Genomic DNA, 19330 nt, shown 5'->3' with positions numbered 1-19330 from the left:
CAGATTCCCCCTTGGTAACCCATTGTTTAGATTGTTCTTTGGTCTCAGGAGTGTAGTGATGTATCCATGTTTCATCCACAGTGACGAAACGACGCTTAAAGTCATGCGGATTCTTCTGGAACAGCTGCAAACCGTCCTTGCAACACTTCACACGATTTCGTTTTTGGTCAAGCGTGAGAAAATCACTCGACTTCCTCGATTCAAACGAATGCCAAACACAAAGAAATAGACCGATCTGGCTGAAACTTGGTGTGTGTTCTTCCAAGAGATGCTACTAACTAAACATAACCTCGATACGCGCCAGTAGTGCTATCTCTCTGACTTTGCACGGACTTTTCAAACGACCCTCGTATCTTCAACACAATCAATAGTTTGCACTATATAATTTTCCAGAAGTCATGAATCTATAATATATCATAACTCCAAAAGTAATATTGTAAGCATGCTTTTGTGTTCCATCTTTGGAACTAGCATCTTCCAGCTCTTAGGAAGAAAAAAATTATGGAGGATTCGAAACCGGGATCTCTGCGTTGGAATCCATTTCGCTGAACACTTATTTAATCTTTCTGTCCTTATTATTATTATATGTCATTAAAGCTTTCTAATAATTGAAGACTACACGGGAAGACAGGGTTAAGTCCATTTTATAGTTTTTCGGGAAAGCAACTTTAAAGTTTGAAACGTTACAGTATTTTTTCCCCTTTTTTTTTGGCATTGGCTTTCGCCATACAGCCAGCATCGTCTAGGTGCTTATCACTAGAATATCACTCACTCTCCATTCTTATGAATACATTCGCTTCACACATCCCTCTACTATATACAACTATTTACATACAAACTTACAGCTAATGGATGGATCAGTACTCTATATTCCTGCCATCCTTATAGCTTAACCGAAATTAAAATCACGTTATCCTTCTCTAATCATTTCCTTCCATTCATTCTAATCGGCTATAATGTTGGTGGAGAATATTATGTCTTCGTAGCGAAATGGTGCATCTAAATACATAAGTCGTCAAACATTCGTTTCCTTTCTAGTACATAACGTGGACATATCATTTTTATATGTTTGAAATCCTCCTCCTCATTGCAATCTACGCAAAGAGGAGAGGACCTTTTGTTGATCCTGTGAAGATACGATCCGCACACCGCGTTGTTCGCTCTCAGTCTGCTTATTGTCGTAAACAACCCATTTATTAGTGACGGTTCCCTTAAACCATGGTTGTCTAGGTAACTGATCTACCATATTTTTATAGAATCTCCCTTTTATTACCATTACTGTTAATCTGTCTGCCATTTTTGTTGTACTGCTTTTGCAATTGTACACTTGATATCGGTGTGTTACAGTTTCAGTGTTGATTGAAATATGCTTTTGTAATTTATACAGTGCATTGAATGACCATTCTTTAGTATTCCTTAAAAGTATCAAACAAATATTTTTTTTTTAAATTGGGGCCTCTGTGTCTATTTGTCTGTATATCTCTTTTCCAGTTTCTTAGTATAACCCTCGAATCAGATTTGGAAATAAGAATATAATGTAATATAGAGATCATATTTCACTATATAAACTTCATGCAACACCCACGACAAAATTCTATTCATCTGTGAGTCTAGTTGTCTATCATACAGGGTGTTCATGAGTTTCAGAAAATAATAATATTGTTTACAAATTTTCCGCTTTTATTTTGAATGAACTTATGTAAATTATAATTTATACCTTTCATAAACTTTCATTAATACCAGGCAAAAAGATTAATACTGCTTAGAAATCCACACACGCAGAACTCTTTCTGTCCGTGTTTTTGATGGATTTCACCCGTTTTCACAGTGTATACCTTATATTCATCTGGCTATAACTCTAGACCAAACCCATTACATTCAACTAAGTTGACCCAGCTGAAAGTTTGTGTGATGAATATAATGACATAATGTTGCCAAAAACTTATTTCCCTCAAAATTGGACTTAACCCCTTTTTTCCGTGTAGTCTTTAATTGTAATATTTCTATTACCAAATATCTAATATATTAATTATTGTTGCTAAACGAATATTTCTTTTCCACAAATAATTTAATTGTTTTAAATTATTATTTATTTAATATCCTTCTACGCTGGAGTATCTGCTAGTAATTGACTAAATAGTTCTTAACCGAGGCTTGTTTTCTCTTTACCAAGTTTCAGTGGATGTTACAGAAGACCCAATTCCCTTATGTGTACGGGCTTTGTCCCAAACATAATATATATGGTAATCGTGTAACTTAAGCTCCTATCTGTTCTATTCTAAGGGTGCTACAATCAATTTAATTTCACTTTCTCCTTTTCTACTTGGGATAAAAAGTGGTAATTTTTTTTGTTTAATTTAAGTATGAAGTACGAAATTTTCTTAATAATTTTACATTGTTTAAAGTCCTTTAAAAAAATTATTACACACTTTACAATATTTACACTTTAAACACTAATCAAAGCTTCATATTTTCACTCGCTCCTACGAGGTAAGTGGCAAGTACTGAGATCGTGTCAAACTTTTGATATTGCGTTTTCGTCGCAATCAACCGCATTAAGGTTTTCCCAGAAAATTTGATCTTTAAATGCATTCTAAGGGAAAGCGTGCTCTAAAATGTTTTGTCAGTGCTAAAAACGGTTGTATTAGATATTTAGCATTATGGATCTAATAATAGCATTGCTAAAGTAGAATTTTAAATTCATTCAACAAGTTTACAGAAAATTTCTAAGATTTGTTTGTTTTTTGTTTTTTTTAATGCAATGGACTTTAATTAATTAAACCAGGATTGCACTTTTTTTTGCATGCAATAAATTATCTCTTTTGTTTAGAAACAATGATCAAATAAGATCCCTGTAGCTGTCCCTGTGGTCTGGTGTTGGGCACTTGCAGGCTGTTCCGCGAGATATTCTTGCTAATCTACTTTCCTTCTTATTTACTGCTGATTTAGAGAGTAATTACATTACTTCAGCGAGCCTCATGCACTCTTTAGATAAAGAACGCTAACCATTTGTCATGAAAAAGCATACCTTGGCAACATTATTGATTGGATAATCGCGACTAGAATTACATCACACAAACAGAGCTCTCTTTCTCATTAATTACATCATTAGTAGAGTTGCTAGGTTACCAATACTGTCTAAATTTTTGGTAAAGGTCAGATCTTATCCAATCTGTTTCTGTCTATCTGTTAATGGACAGTTATCTGGTTTAGGTTTTGGCTTAGTTTGAAATACCATTACTAGAGTAAGCTGACTACAGGGATTAATCAAGATTACGTCCATTTCATTTGTTAACCTTTATTGGTCACAGCTGTAGTTCTTATATAGAAAAAAAATCAGCTGCTTTTTCCTCCCGTCAGGGAAAGTAGATTACGGCCACTTCTTGGAATGAAGAATGATAAAGTTCCCTCTAACGTACCATTTAAGTATAATTTATAGGCTCATTACCTACAATATATTTATAATTATTTAATATTAGTAAAATATCCAATTAGAAGCAGGCGCCCCGGTAGCCGAGCGGTTAGAAGCGAGACCTGAAAAGCTAATGAATTGTGATACTGGGTTCGATTCCCGGTCTCTAGGCCTTGGACTTTATTTCAATTGATTAAAATGAGAACTTTGTAGTACAGTATGTTTGCTAATCGCCTCCTTCTGCGAGACCTAATTGGTATTTGGACGTTAAGCCGGCCTGAAAAAATAGGCAATACTCTATTTACTTTAAATATATATACAGGGTGTCCCAAGCTATATGGATAACGACTTTTTCTCGGAAACTAAGATAGCTAGAAAAAAACTAAAAAATACGTGTTCCCTTAGTTTTTTGTTAGGAATCCAAATTTAATTTGTAAATTTTTTTTGGTGCTGCCAGAAGCGAGATACAGGCACCAACTTCATTTTTTCAAATGGGAAGGTGCGGTTTTTATTTCAGAAATAGATTCCTCTATTTTTTTAAAGAAAAATTTACATGAACGGTTTTTTTCTGTGAGCGATATTTTAGAAGTTATGAATGAAAACATGATTCTTATAATAAACGTCAAAATGATAATATTTTAACGGTTTTTTGATTAAATAAGAAGAAAAGTACTAAATTTATAAGTATAAATTTTACTCCTCATTAATATTACAGATCATGCTCGAAATGGCGTCCACCATTAGAGATGCATAGACATGCACTTTCCTGCCAATTGCCCCTTACTGTCAAAGAAATAGTTTCGGCTTTAACCGAGTTACAGGTATCTATTATTCTCTGCTTTAGTTCATCGACAGATGCAATCCCGGCTTGATTCTGATGCACCTAGATTTAGAAATGCTTTTCGATAAGCAGAAATAAGGAAAGAAAGAAAAAAGTTATGAATAATCACCTTGTTTTTCAGGTATCCCCAAAGGAAATAGTCCATAGGTGTCAAATCCGGTGAGAGAGGTGGCCACTGAATAGCCTCCGTGATGGATATAACACCATCAGGCATGTAAAGAGATATTTCGATAGGAAATTTGATGGGCTATCAAAAAGCATTTCTAAATCTAGGTGCCTGTATCTCGCTTCTGGCAGCACCAAAAAAAATTTACAAAGTAAATTTGGATTCCTAACAAAAAACTAAGGGAACACGTATTTTTTAGTTTTTTTCTAGCTATTTTAGTTTCCGAGAAAAAGTCGTTATCCATATAGCTTGGGACACCCTGTATATATATATACTCTCACACACTTCCTCACCCTCTTCTCTCTCAAGAAGGAAGTTGCAATAATGTCCAAATTTTATACATCGAATCGAATCACTGAAGGTCCCTTAAGTCAGAAAAGATAGTTTTTAGAGAATTATTTGAGTGCGTTTATTTGGATACTACCATAGCTACCCGTTATTAACAATACTTAGCCTACCCATTGCCCACAAGAAGATCTACAAGAATTTGAAATAAATTTGTTCCAGACAGAATAATTAGGAACACTCCTGTGTGAGAGACGGTGGTTAGTCTTACGTCTAAAGTGTCATTTCCAGAGTTTCATGTTTCCGTCCATTAAGGACATCAATATAAAGGTGTACGTGAACATATCGGGCCCTCTAAAGTGTCATTTCCAGAGTTTCAAGTTTCCTTCCATTAAGGACATCAATATAAAGGTGTACGTGAACATATCGGGCCTTCTATAGTGCCATTTCCAGAGTTTCAAGTTTCCGTCAATTAAAGACATCAATATAAAGGTGTACGTGAACATATCGGGCCCTCTAAAGTGCCATTTCACTTCCGTTACTTGTGCTAGGGTAGTATTTGTGCTTACATTTAAAATAACATTTCTGGAAAAAAATCTACAGTAATACCACCTTCATCTAATTAGTGCAAATTATGGTTTGGATCAAATATGAGAAGTTTGGATAATGAAAAAGTCTGGTTTGTTTTACCCTAGATTTTTTTTATTTTAATCTCAACATTTATTTCCGGTCAATACCGAAGAACTAAACGATTGGCTGCACTGCTTGTTATGAGAAGACAGAAAATATAAAAACAATTGACAATTCAACCGTCTGATTACTTCTTATCAGTTGTAATGGTATACTTTTTTGTACCATGCAGTAAAAAATCTTTAAACAATTATGTAACAAATAGAAAAATAAGACGTAATATATGTTTTGTTTACCAGAGTAGCATTTTAATATCACCGCAACGTAGTAATGGCAGGTAATAAGCTTCTAATCAGCCCAGTAATAATATATCACCTGCGACATTAAATTTACTCAAACTAGAGTGATACAAATGAGCTAATTTTGGTATGTCCTATCTCGCTGACAGTCGCCATTATTCTTAGTTCACTTAATTGATTACCTTAATTAGTTGCACATCTGTTTTGAAATAATAGATTCACAAATGTGGACAGTACTTCGTTGAGAGAACAATGCCTAGATTAATTACTTCCTTTTAGTGCACGAATGGCAATACTCTTTTTTCCATCTACAGAAGGCAAAATTAATAAGTACATTTTGTTTGATGATGGCCCAACAGGATCTCTTGAAAAAGAAAAAGAAGACAAAATAGAAATTGAAGTAAGCAGCGTTGACCCGCAACCTTAAACGTTGAAGGCAAAGGAAATAATTATTAAAGTTGAACCTTTTTTTTGTTTTTAATAAGTCAAAAAATAAATAAATGGAAAAAAAATAAAGTGCTTAACTTTGTATTACTGGCGCTGGTAATTCAAAGTATGCGATCTAATCCGAAGACACGTCCTTTTATAGGCTTCGTACAGAAGTCGAAATCGTTTTTCGTTACATTCTGTACACTAAAGTGGAAATCGAAATCGTAAGACGTGTCTACATCAAAACACATCAAACCATTAAAAATAAGTGTTAAATCTAACTTCTTGCGCTGCATTTATACGTACCTAACTTCATTGCACTTTCGTATTAACTTAGTATATATATATATATATGTAAGTCTTCTAAAATAAATTAATTATTCCATGGGCATAAAAATTTTGCCATACATTCATTTATTATAACGATTTCTACAATCTCTTTTATTGATTTCATTTATTTGGTAAACAATTAAAAATTTACAATCTAAATTCTATATAATAATGCATTGTTTTAATTTACTAATTAAAAAAATTATTAAGAGTAAAGTAATTACAGAAACTAGCATTACTATACTAAAAAAAAATTAAAATAAAAATAAAAAATGCCACAAACATCAAAGTTTGTATCCGGGAAACATAATGCTGTAGAACTAAATGCTAAGTGTAGATTCACAGTAAAGAGGTGTGGCAGAATATCCGAGATATTATCAGCCAATCAGAAAGAAGTACAGTGGCCATATTTTGTACAGATAGGCAGGCACTTAATACTGATTGGCTAATGTTTCCTTTCCACTGCTCCACCCATCACACACAGATTCTACTATTAGCTCTTGTACCATTATGTTTTACTGATACAAAAGTCGCATTTTACCTCGTTTTTTAACGGGAATTTTTGCCAATTATTTAATATCTCTGGATTTTACACATTATTCGTTCAAAAATATTACAATTTTGTCTAATGCTTGTTTCTATTAAATTATTTTACCTCTGTCTAAACTGAAGTCGACAGAATTCTACAACAAAGCGTTGATAATGATTGAAGTTTTGTGTTTAGAAATCGCGAACAAAATTCTCAATCAATCTTTATTTTCTTTGCCCAAGACAGTGAGCTTGCCAAATCATTTTCAATCCATTTTTAAGATAATAGTTGAAATCAGCGCTTTAATGGAATCCATACCAAAAGATAGGATTATTTTCTTCTTAACCAGATATTTCCTGTTGTGGATAAACTGGACTCCGAACTATCTGTAGCTGAACTTCCGTCTGGAAGCTAACCCAAGGATTCTCGACTAATCCGTGTGCCATACGATATCTCTACAGTCTTCTTTTGTTATGCCAACTGTTTTGGTTAAAAAAAAAGGTATATCAGAGTACAATGATTTCGGTAGAATTCTTTAAAGTTGTGACGTCATTCTTCCTATAAAATAATGAAATTCACCGTGGCGAACATTACAATATGGAAGCCCACTAACTTACTTTCAAGCACAGATTTTGAAGTTTCAAAGAAATGTTTTTATTACGTAAAACTGTTGTGACGTTTCACTTGAGATTTTTATTCTTCTAACAATGTCCATTGTTCAAATAAATAATTCATTTTGACGTAATTGAGTTTGCCCAACTAAATAAAATCGCTTTACTGAACTAGAGAAGATGGTCCATAAATTATTTAGAATGCAAACATTGTACGACTGTTGGGGCAATAGAAGGCTGAAGACTTTTATCTTATTGCCGTGTAGATCTGCAAATCTCTCTACATAGTCAGCCCCATACCACGGCACCAACACTCACCATTATTAGGTTACTAACTAACCTAACTTATTGCTACTGGTGCTAGCCTCTGGCATCTGTACATATTTACCATCTGGACTATGCAAAAGAACACAATTATGACATTAGTGTCGTACATTAGTTACTTTTGTTTTACTCTTACTACGGCCCATCACAAATACTGGGAAATAAAATCAATCAAAGCCTTAAATAATAATAATTTTAAAAATTATAAATTTTCTTTTATGAATAAATAGCAATGGATCATTTTAACCTATTTGAAATTGCATTATAAACTGAAAAGGAGAACTTGGTCGGCTCAGTAATTAGAAAATTAATTGCAAGTGACGCCAAAATTTGCGATCCCAGAGGACATGTTGCAAAATTATTGGTCGCTCCTAACGCAACTCAGTAATATGATCATCATTTAATTAAAAACCACATACAGCGAGAAAGAGCCGTTATAACCGCTGGTTAGATCATTTTGCCATTATTTTTGAGATAGCTTCTAAAATTTTCTCTAAAATAGTATTTACATTACTCAATTCATGGATTTTATCATCCAATAATACGAGTACTTAGTTTTAGGACAGTTCTAATGGAAATGGTAGGTGATACGTTTCTCTCAAAATTGTCATTTCAGTGAGATATATACGAGGTGTGGCTAATAAATAATGAGACTGATGCTGCTACAGAAGAACTATGCATGCACCAAATCCTAACGACCGACAGCTGTGCAGCGTAAAGCCTTCTCTTTCGATTGCAGCGTCTCACGTGTTCGTAGAGAAATCTGTCTGACCGAAACCGTCGTTTGTGTAAGAGGTGTTAGTTTCGTTTTGCCGAAAACATGATACTACACATGTAGTAGAACAACGAAATTTTGTTACTGAAACCGCTACTAAAACTTATCTGTTATTAAAAGAAGTTTATGGCGAGAATCACGTGCGCGAGTTTTTGAGTGGTTCAAGCGTTTCCAAGATGGCTGAGAAGACGAGAAGACGTCGGAGATGATGAACACCCGGGTTTACCCTTCCACGTCCAAAACGGATGAAAATATCGATTATAATTAATCAACATTACTACCGTGAGGTGCTTGCTCAACACCGTGAAAGAGTAAGGAAAAAACGAGCCGATTTGTGGAAGAACAAGTCATCGGTTCTCCATCAAGACAACGCGCCGGCTCACACTGCATTGTCTGTCAAGACGTTTCTAGCCAGGTACAATATCTCAGTTTTAGGCAATCCGCCTTATTCGCCTGCTCTGGCCCCATGTGACTTTTATCTGTTCCCCAAAGTCAAATCTGCATTAAAAGGAACACCGATTTCAGTCCGTTGAAGCTGTGAAAGAAAAAGCGGCACGCGTCATGCAGGAGCTCACAGAAAAAGACTTCCAGCACTGTTTCGAACAATAGTAAATTCGCATGGAGCGTTGTAGGGATAGGGGAGGGGTGTATATTGAAGGTGATAATAACTAAATATGTATAAATTTAAAATAAAATGTTTCCAGCAATAGTCTCGTTATTTAATTGCCACACCTCGAATACACACGAATTGCAAACTGTAATCTTAGTTAACAATTTAATTTCATTTGAAAATTCGATGATGGTTAATAGTTCGAACTATAATTAGAGTTAAGTAAGAGAAAGTCATGTGAGTCTCTACACTAAATATATTGAAATTCTCACGAAAATAGCTTCAATAATTTATTTAAATGCGTTTAATAATTTAAAGGATTCAAAGCGTAACATGTTAATAAAATAAAATGAGAGAGTGCTATTCCTGTCACTTCGTCATCGGCCAAAATAAAAATTTCTATTTTATCAAATCTTACGTTGTAAATCTCTCTCTCGTCTCGTCTTTACATACTTGACGTACTTAAATTATTTTTATATTTATGTGGCCGCAGATAAGTTTATACAGACGTATATACAAATAGTAAAGCGGATATAACTAATCCAGCTATTATAATACTCTCGTTCTGTAATTTATTTTAAAAAACACTGATGCGATCATTTGCCCTTTTACCTCTGCTTTCATATTAATTATCTCGAGATATTTACCTCAACTTCCAACAATTAAATCATATTTACTTCTTAACTTTAAATATATAAGAGCTTTTTAAAGTTACCTGGTAATGGAAAATGTTGTATGGGACAGTCTAACCTGCACTAATAGATTAAACGGATAGGAAAGGAGATATAGCAATTCGAAATATGAAGGAAATGTAAAACTCTCAAAATTTGACACCTTATATCTCCTTTATAAATACAGCTAGAAGGTGGGAATTGCGCTCGATTGTTAAGGTAGATGAGTACTAGAATTGCATATATTTTCGCAGAGATAACTCCAATAGGACAAGAGATATAGCAATTCGAAATATGAAGGAAATGTAAAACTCTCAAAATTTGACACCTTATATCTCCTTTATAAATACAGCTAGAAGGTGGGAATTGCGCTCGATTGTTAAGGTAGATGAGTACTAGAATTGCATATATTTTCGCAGAGATAACTCCAATAGGACAAGAGATATAGCAATTCGAAATATGAAGGAAATGTAAAACTCTCAAAATTTGACACCTTATATCTCCTTTATAAATACAGCTAGAAGGTGGGAATTGCGCTCGATTGTTAAGGTAGATGAGTACTAGAATTGCATATATTTTCGCAGAGATAACTCCAATAGGACAAGAGATATAGCAATTCGAAATATGAAGGAAATGTAAAACTCTCAAAATTTGACACCTTATATCTCCTTTATAAATACAGCTAGAAGGTGGGAATTGCGCTCGATTGTTAAGGTAGATGAGTACTAGAATTGCATATATTTTCGCAGAGATAACTCCAATAGGACAAGAGATATAGCAATTCGAAATATGAAGGAAATGTAAAACTCTCAAAATTTGACACCTTATATCTCCTTTATAAATACAGCTAGAAGGTGGGAATTGCGCTCGATTGTTAAGGTAGATGAGTACTAGAATTGCATATATTTTCGCAGAGATAACTCCAATAGGACAAGAGATATAGCAATTCGAAATATGAAGGAAATGTAAAACTCTCAAAATTTGACACCTTATATCTCCTTTATAAATACAGCTAGAAGGTGGGAATTGCGCTCGATTGTTAAGGTAGATGAGTACTAGAATTGCATATATTTTCGCAGAGATAACTCCAATAGGACAAGAGATATAGCAATTCGAAATATGAAGGAAATGTAAAACTCTCAAAATTTGACACCTTATATCTCCTTTATAAATACAGCTAGAAGGTGGGAATTGCGCTCGATTGTTAAGGTAGATGAGTACTAGAATTGCCTATATTTTCGAAGAGATAACTCCAATAGGACAAGAGATATAGCAATTCGAAATATGAAGGAAATGTAAAACTCTCAAAATTTGACACCTTATATCTCCTTTATAAATACAGCTAGAAGGTGGGAATTGCGCTCGATTGTTAAGGTAGATGAGTACTAGAATTGCCTATATTTTCGAAGAGATAACTCCAATAGGACAAGAGATATAGCAATTCGAAATATGAAGGAAATGTAAAACTCTCAAAATTTGACACCTTATATCTCCTTTATAAATACAGCTAGAAGGTGGGAATTGCGCTCGATTGTTAAGGTAGATGAGTACTAGAATTGCCTATATTTTCGCAGAGAAAACTGCAATAGGACAAGAGATATAGCAATTCGAAATATGAAGGAAATTTAAAAGTTTAATTGCAAAACACATTCGTGTTTGCAGCAGATTTATTATTTGCTATATAACTAGTTTAACGTTTATTAGGGCAATCATAACTGTTGAAAATGTAAACAACTTTAAACGAAGTGCGGGCGTTAATAAAAATAAATAGAGAAGCGCCCTCTATCTAGTTGCAGGCAGATTAATTAAGGCGGCAACTTTTATTAAACATCTAGAACTCTGCAACAGTGGCCAGTCTTCATTAAAATAGATTACTTAATGGGAGCGGCAGTGAGGTGGCGGGGGGAAAAAAGAATGGAGTGTAACTGGTTTTTTTCAAACTAAATTCGTGTTTAATTAAACCAATTTTGATTGGCGAGTAGCCGCGCTTTCATCAATCAGATTTCTACAACGAAGGTTCATCTCGCCAATCTCTCACCGCCAATTCTACTCTAGTTTTAGCTTTATTTACCTCATTGTGTAAGTACTGTGTATTGGGGTTACTATTTAGTTAATATGGGGGCTTCTCGTAATTAAAATTTATTACTTTGAACTTACTTAACTTTTTTTCCTTAATCCATTACGGACGTTTTTTCCAAAATACAGTCGAAATTTAGCGGAAGTCAAAAAACACTCGTATAACTCTTTGAAGGGAAGGGATTAGCTATGCGGTTAGCGTATTGGATTCCCACGCGGAGGTCTCGGGTTCGAACGCTGGCCCTTTGATTTTCTCTTCCTAGGGGCTTCTTATAGCTCACTGCCTGGTCTTGGACAGTGTTGTCTGTAACGAGAGTACACTGTCCGGAGGCCGGCAGATAAAAGCTCCGGGCGCCAATAACCTCAGATGTTGACGCGCCTTAAATCATGAAAAAAAAAAATATTAACTTCGAACCGCATTATATAAAATGAAATATTGGAATTTAAAATTTTAGATCTAAATAAGTAAACGCTTACGGAAGTTTAATGAAAATTGTTGGCTGGAGCCGTTTTCCAGGAAGCTCAAAAGAATTAAAAATTAATTCAAAAAAAGTGGTGGTAGTAAATGATATATCAAATTTCAACTTTTGGCGATTTTCTATTTTCGAATGAATGCTTACCTCAGGCATACGATAAATTTGTAATTTCAAACTCTTGAGAATCAAAACGCGTGCTCCCAAGTGAAAACTTAAAAATAATTTAACAAATTAATCATAAAGATATTTTACCTTAGCAATTCGATAGTTGGTGTTGAGAAGTGCATTTTTGGCTAGTAACCAAGTAAGACCTGAGATGCACTTCACAATATAGTGGGGGAGTATTGGGTGTGAACGAACTGGACAGGATATTGGCCAGTTAGTAGCCTTGCCTCTTGTCTGTATGTAGGTCCAGTGTGTAGGTGTGTAACTTTAAAAAAGAAGGAGCTCTTTTTAGGTTTTAAAAATAAACAACTTAATTCTTTTAACTATATTTAAAGAATTTATCGAATCGATTACCAGAACATCTTTAATAAGTTTATTCAGTGGTTGCTGTTATAAAACAGTTTAAGTTATAAAATTATCATAACGTAGTTGTTGTTATTGGCTTACTCACATGATTACTTGTTCCGAATAGAGAATAGAATACGAAAGAGCTCTTGCGAATTATGAGGAAAAGAAATAAATAAATATGTCAGGAAATAATTGAAGTAAGAGAAGTCGGATCAGTGAAGGAATTCTCACACGAGAATATATTGTTACAGTATTGGTGCTTGTGAGATTAGTACATCTGGTGAACGGCTGTTATATGGCAAAAAGCTGAGCAAGGGCGTGGTCTTCCATAGAGTGTCTGTGTGATTCGTTAGGGGTGTATTGAACTGGGGGATACCCATGATGAAGAGTTTTGTTGCATTAACAGCTAACCCACTTGTTCTAGTTTTCTATTTATTTACACGAGTATATATTGGAAGAAGCAGGATGTGGAGTGTTACATTTGTAAAAAAAAAAAAAGCCTCAGAGACAAGCACTACAGCGGCTGTAATAATGTAGGCATCCGCCTTCATGGTCTCAGTGATAATGGCAAGAGGAAATTGTCTTAAGTAAGGCTTGATTGGTGAAAATACTGCAGTGTATGTTCTTTAACCACTTCTTGCTGAGCAATCTCAGTTCCTTACATAACGTTCTAAGACAGTGCTTCTTGAACTATAGATCTTGGGGGTCGCGGAAATATATTGTGAACTGATAAATTAATTCACTTATTAACATTTTAGTAGCAAGTGAATAGAAAAAACAAGATTTTTTTTTTGTTTACTTCAGTAACTCGCGGACGTTCAGCAAGAAGTGGGGATATACATATGTTGTAGTGATCCTATCAAAGATAACATGCAAATGAAGTATAAGTTTGTTGTTCTGTGACAGTACTCCTTTCAATGGAGTTTAGGTTTCGCCTAATTGCAGTGTCCATTAATCTTTCAAATACATGATAAATGGCCATCTTCTTGTTGAGCGTTCTACGTTTCATACAAATTAAAAACATCCTTAATTATTTAGTATTTATTATAGTTGAATTTGTTCTCTAAAGTGGGTAAGTGGCTAAATCAAGCAAAGAAATGTGAAATCCGAAAAAGAAGAAACCGAAGCAGCTTCGAGTATATCGAAAAATAAGTCGAAAATACAAGAAAAGAGCTAGATTCGTCCAAAAAAGAAATTTTTACTTTATAAAGGAGCCGCGGTCGCAGAAAGTTTAAGTAGCACTGTTCTAAGACTTCATCTTGCCGAGTAAATGTCTCAGTAATAAAGTCGAGAGTGTACGGAGCTAATCCGTACTTTTGATATCTATGTTATCCTAGAAAGCTTGAAAAAATTTTCTCCTGCTGAGATCACGAATCCCGGGGTTAACCAGTCTTCTCGTAAAATCATCCGCCTTTACAGATTATAAAGTCCTGTGTAGTGCAGCCAAGGCGTGTGACTGCTTGAATCTTCAGATAGGTATCCCAAACAAGGAGGGACTTTCATGGCAGTGGGCCTGAACAATTATTAAATGGGCAGGGATGTGGAGGTGCCTACAAGAGTACTTAGCCTGGGCCCATAGTATCAAGAAATTTTGCAATGCTCGCAAAGTATGGCTTCCAGGCCAGAACAATGTTCTTGCTAAAAGTTACATCCTCAAGTCTCTAAAAACATTTCAGTACCGATTTCAAAAACATTGCCTACAGCATGCCACGTCTTTCTCTTTTAGAGTTTTGCACACGCTAATCTCGAAGTACTTACAGTCTTAATCCAAACTTCGTCAAAAAGTAATAACAGAGAAAATGGATACCATGCTTTCATATGAGAAATACGCCTCTAGTTAATACAGCCTAACTTTTATTAATATTACAGTTTTCATATTAAAGTCATTCATATATTGCCCCAATTAATTTATATATTTTTCTACATTATTTGTTATTTTATCTTGTTTACAGAACGACGAAAGGAAACATAGAACTGAAGTATTTGTAATGGTTGTTACGGAAGAATTGCCAGAATGGGAAGATTCCAGGAGTATCGGTACTTATACAATTAATTTTATTAATTATTTATTCTAAGTAAATATATATATATATATATATATATATATATATATATATATATATATATTGGTGGTGGTAATTGCCAGAAGTTATTGGGTGACTTAAATAAATAAAATTATTCCTGATTAAACTGATGTTCATGACTTTTGGTCACGAAATTTGGCATTTTAAGAAAAAAAATCATAGAAGTAATTGAACCCGAATAATAGTGGGAGCCGAGTGACAACAATGCAATTTTATATGCACCATTGCATGTTGAATTTGAATTGCTCCAACGTCTGCTACCATTGTATGTAAACTACCTTTTTATATAAGCCTAAAAAAAAGATATTTTTTTTTAAGTTGTAAGTTGCATTTAAAGCTAGATAAATAATAGAATGAATTGTTGGCTAGTAGCTCTTACCATTCGAAATTTTTAGTTCCCAACTGCTACCATTTTGTGGAACCAACTTATTCTCTGGATAAATATTTAGAAAACCCAAATATCTCAGCTGTCCCAGAAATAAGAATTTTTTATAACAGTTTTGAAAGGTCCATTAAGTCAGAAAAAATTGTAAAAATAATTTTTCCAATATTATTTGATTTAGGGCACTTATGGGAGAAAGTAGGCTTCCCTCTGAACTCCAATCTAATGCTCGGCCATACCACTTAGATAAAAAAAAACTTTGATAAAATTCTGAGTGTTAAGAAAATTTCCCAACCAAAAGTTGTAGGCTTTTCATATTTTTTAGATGTTTTTGAAATTGACATCTAAGATTTCTCAAAAATTTAAATAAAAAAAATCAAATTGTTAAAAGTGTGGCAGGCGACGGAGTTTGGTGGTCAAAATTCTGCTTCGAACTATTTTCGGACCATCTTCGGAGTAAGAGCATCCCCCTAAACTTTATGCATCAATCCAACCCACAAAGATTTTCTTTACTCAAGGAAATTGGTTTCGGGAGTTTCTCGAAGGGCAGCCATCTTAGAGCTTCCTTTCCTTCTGAACAATTTACTGCCTAACCAATTAGGTAATATAAAGAAGCATTAAACAGTTATTCAAAGTCTGTTTAACCACAAGTATGGGTTTTGCGAACACTGTTCAGACTAGAGCCTACCAATAATCAATAAGTCCCAACAGAAATTCTTAAATATTATATCTTTTATAAAATTGATTAACTTTAATCTTGTGTTAACAGGTCGCCAACGCAAATGGTTTACCTTGGAGGATGCGTTAAAACAGCTCTCGCTGCACAAGCCCGTACAGCTGACGTACCTAGAATCGCTGATCACGCCTCAACATCATACAACCAACAACAGTAATAGTCCTCAAGTGACCTGATCTCAACCAGCAAAAAATAATTATAATAATAAATAATTTTTAATAATAAATTAACTAATTTAAAATAAAAAATAAATTTACGCAAAAAACAACAGCAAGGAACAAAAAAGCTATGAGCGATATTTTTTTTTTAATTTTGCTCTATACTGTCTCACCTTCACATTGCGCTCACTCGTAATTGATTAATTTTTAATTACTGTAATTAAATTAAAGTGAATTTGTAATTAATTTAATTTTTAAACAAATATATATAAATATATGTTTTACTTTTTTTTTTTATCATTTATTTTATTATTATTTGTGGAAATTTTTTGGATCTTTTTTCTATTCAATTAGGAAAATGTTTAAGTCTGAATAAAGACTACGTGAACCAAGAAAAGGAAAAAAAATCAATTCAATTTTAAATATAAATCAAGAAAAATAAGCATAAAAATTGATTTCCACATTGTAAAAATAAAATTTAAACATGAATAAATGAAATTTAAAAAAACAAATGGAGAAGAGAAAGCCGAAGAACAAATTTCTTGTTTCGATTGTGATATTATGCTGTTAACCCGCGTCCCCAAATAAAAGAAAAAAAAAAGTCAGTAAACCAAAAAGAGAAAAATACAAAAGGAATGCAAAAAATCATTTTTAATTTTCTTTTTTTTAATTTATTTTTACAAAATTTATAGAAATAAATATATTTGTTGGTTTTATTTAGAAAATATATAAATATGATAGATTTTTTTAAAGTCTTTTTATTTTATTTGTTGATTTCTGCCTCTCTTAAGAGGTTGAGATACAAAAATTTTGTGCTCTCTGGAATACATATTGTTTGCAATCTCTTCTGGCTGCTTTTAATGTTTAATGCAGTAGTAATCGGAAATAATCTTCGTTGCTTAGAAAATGGTCTGATTACTGGTCTGATAAATTAAATACAAAAACAGGGATCTCAAAATTTCCATTTCAATTGCTTACCTTCACAATACCCAAAAGTTAAATTATGGATGAAAGACCCTCTGCCTGAAGTATAATGTTTTAGAGAATTTTTTTATTTTAATTTTTATTAAAAATGGTACAAAGTGGTTCTCCAAAATTGGTACACACATTGCACGCACTTCACTATGTAATTTCACTAAATTGTACGTTCATATTACAACTTATGAAATGTGTTGCTAAAATTCAGAGTTTTGGAAAAACGCTTCGATCATATGCTTACCTCCGAATCCTAATATTGAATCCAATGAAGGTTTTTTTAGAAGCCAACTAACATTTAATTAAAATTCGAAATTTGAAGAAAACTCGAAAGAACCATACTAAGTGATAGACTCAAAGAGGTTTACATCAGAATGCCTTCAAGAAAAGGTTTACTGTTTACTGTTTTTTAATAAATTATTAAACAAACATTCTATTTTATTTCCGAAATGAGAATTATATACTAAAAAGCTAATGGTACGTGAAATCATCACAGAAAAAAATAAAATAATTATGTAATAAAATACTGACAGGTATGGAATGTACACTTGTATACCAACTGTGTTGAAGTTGCAATCACTTTTTTCTTTATGCCATAGTTTCAATGCACAACCAATTTTTTGATAATTCATTTAAAATGTAGCTAAATGTAAGCGAATGCCAGAAACTTAACAGGTTATAGAGTAAGAGGTCATTTCGGCCAAAGCCACTGCATCTTGATGAGAGCTAATAAATAATCTTCATGGCCAAACAGTAAAGCTGAAACTCACCTTCTGCCATCACTGAGCTACATACCAATAATATTTTTCCTCATAATATTCTAGGCCATTGCTTGGAATCCAAATTAAGTAACTTTCGAATAGTTAAGTACCATTTATGGTATGCTTTTGCTGATGGATTTGTGTTGTAAAAGACAAGGTTAATATTGATAATGGAAGGTCTAGATTAACTAAATTAAGCACGTAATGAATCTCTTAAAGCATTTCATCGGTTCAGAGTAGCATACATTCATTTCTCTAATTAAAGAAGATATTAACTATTCTGGCATGTGTTTAAAGGAACAAGACAGCAACCCAGCTCATTACTACCTTTCGTTCCAGGTGAGTTAGTTCAAGAATGCCAATGAAAATGAGAAAAGAATGCGAGTATAAAAACTAAATTGAAGAATGGCAATGAGGTTGGAGTAAGTGTATGCTCCTGAACATCATCAAGAATAAGAGGACATTGATATAGTGAGTAAAATGTTACTTTCTGATACAGAAAGTAAGAAACGATTTTAAAAGTACTGATAGGATCATTTTTGTTGACAGTACCTTTATAAAGATTTTAGAAAATTCTGAAGCATTAACATTATCAATTCCTCTTTTATCTTATGAATATTTACTAGAGGAGACTCCCATTGCCTGCAGGGAGGTATGGACACTCATTACCTAAATTGTGTATGAGTTAAACTATTCAATAGAAATGTGACCGTCGCCTAAGCTTGCGAAAAGGAAATTAGAAAAAGGATATAGTTTCTTTCTTGAAAATAAATACTTGGAACTATTTATTTCTTATATTACACTAAATTTTCTAAATATCTTCAAGAAACAGTTTTTTGTTTATGTGTGCTAAGTAATTTATTACCTTATTATTTTTCAGTTCAAAAAATGTTAATCTGCATTTTTTTTAAAAATAATATACTTTTAGGAATATTTTTAGTTTTTCATACAATAATATAAAAAATTTATTAATTTCAATGAATCTTACACTACTTGAGGGGAAGATATATTACTACCAGTTTCAGTCATAATTTCTTCCTTTGTTTTTAAGTATATATAATTAAGTCCCTAAGTTAACTACAGTTATGGTAGTAATTATAAATAATAAAAATATAAGACATTAAAAAAAAATCTGAAACTGGAGATATCTATCTTCTCCTTGGATTAATGGATGTCACCAAAAAAGATGGAACAGCACTTCACACTGTTTTCTTTGAAGATTCGATGGAGATGGTACATACACAAAAATAAAATCAC

General features: G+C 33.3%; 2 protein-coding genes across 5 annotated transcripts in view; one reads left to right on the top strand and one right to left on the bottom strand.

Moving 5' to 3' along the window:
* The window catches only part of Aps (diphosphoinositol polyphosphate phosphohydrolase 1 Aps), a 60468-nt gene extending 43385 nt beyond the window's left edge, over positions 1–17083 (top strand). For all 4 annotated transcript variants that reach the window (XM_074119595.1, XM_074119619.1, XM_074119613.1 and 1 more), the window contains exons 3-4: positions 14930–15014; positions 16213–17083. In XM_074119595.1, the coding sequence (XP_073975696.1) occupies positions 14930–15014; positions 16213–16355 (228 nt within the window). In that variant the 3' untranslated portion in view covers positions 16356–17083. The remainder of the gene's footprint in view (positions 1–14929; positions 15015–16212) is intronic.
* A 1758-nt stretch (positions 17084–18841) lies between these two features.
* The window catches only part of LOC141449686 (probable tubulin polyglutamylase TTLL9), a 43401-nt gene continuing 42912 nt past the window's right edge, over positions 18842–19330 (bottom strand). The window contains exon 11 of the mRNA XM_074119358.1: positions 18842–19330. Within this exon, the coding sequence (XP_073975459.1) occupies positions 19248–19330 (83 nt within the window). The 3' untranslated portion in view covers positions 18842–19247.

This window comes from Rhodnius prolixus, unplaced genomic scaffold, assembly GCF_049639745.1.
Source record: "Rhodnius prolixus isolate KJV_2025 unplaced genomic scaffold, Rpr scaffold_1, whole genome shotgun sequence".
In the NCBI taxonomy this organism is placed as follows: Eukaryota; Metazoa; Arthropoda; class Insecta; order Hemiptera; family Reduviidae; genus Rhodnius; species Rhodnius prolixus.
Note: the sequence above shows the minus strand (reverse complement) of the source record. Positions and strands in the feature narration are given on the sequence as shown.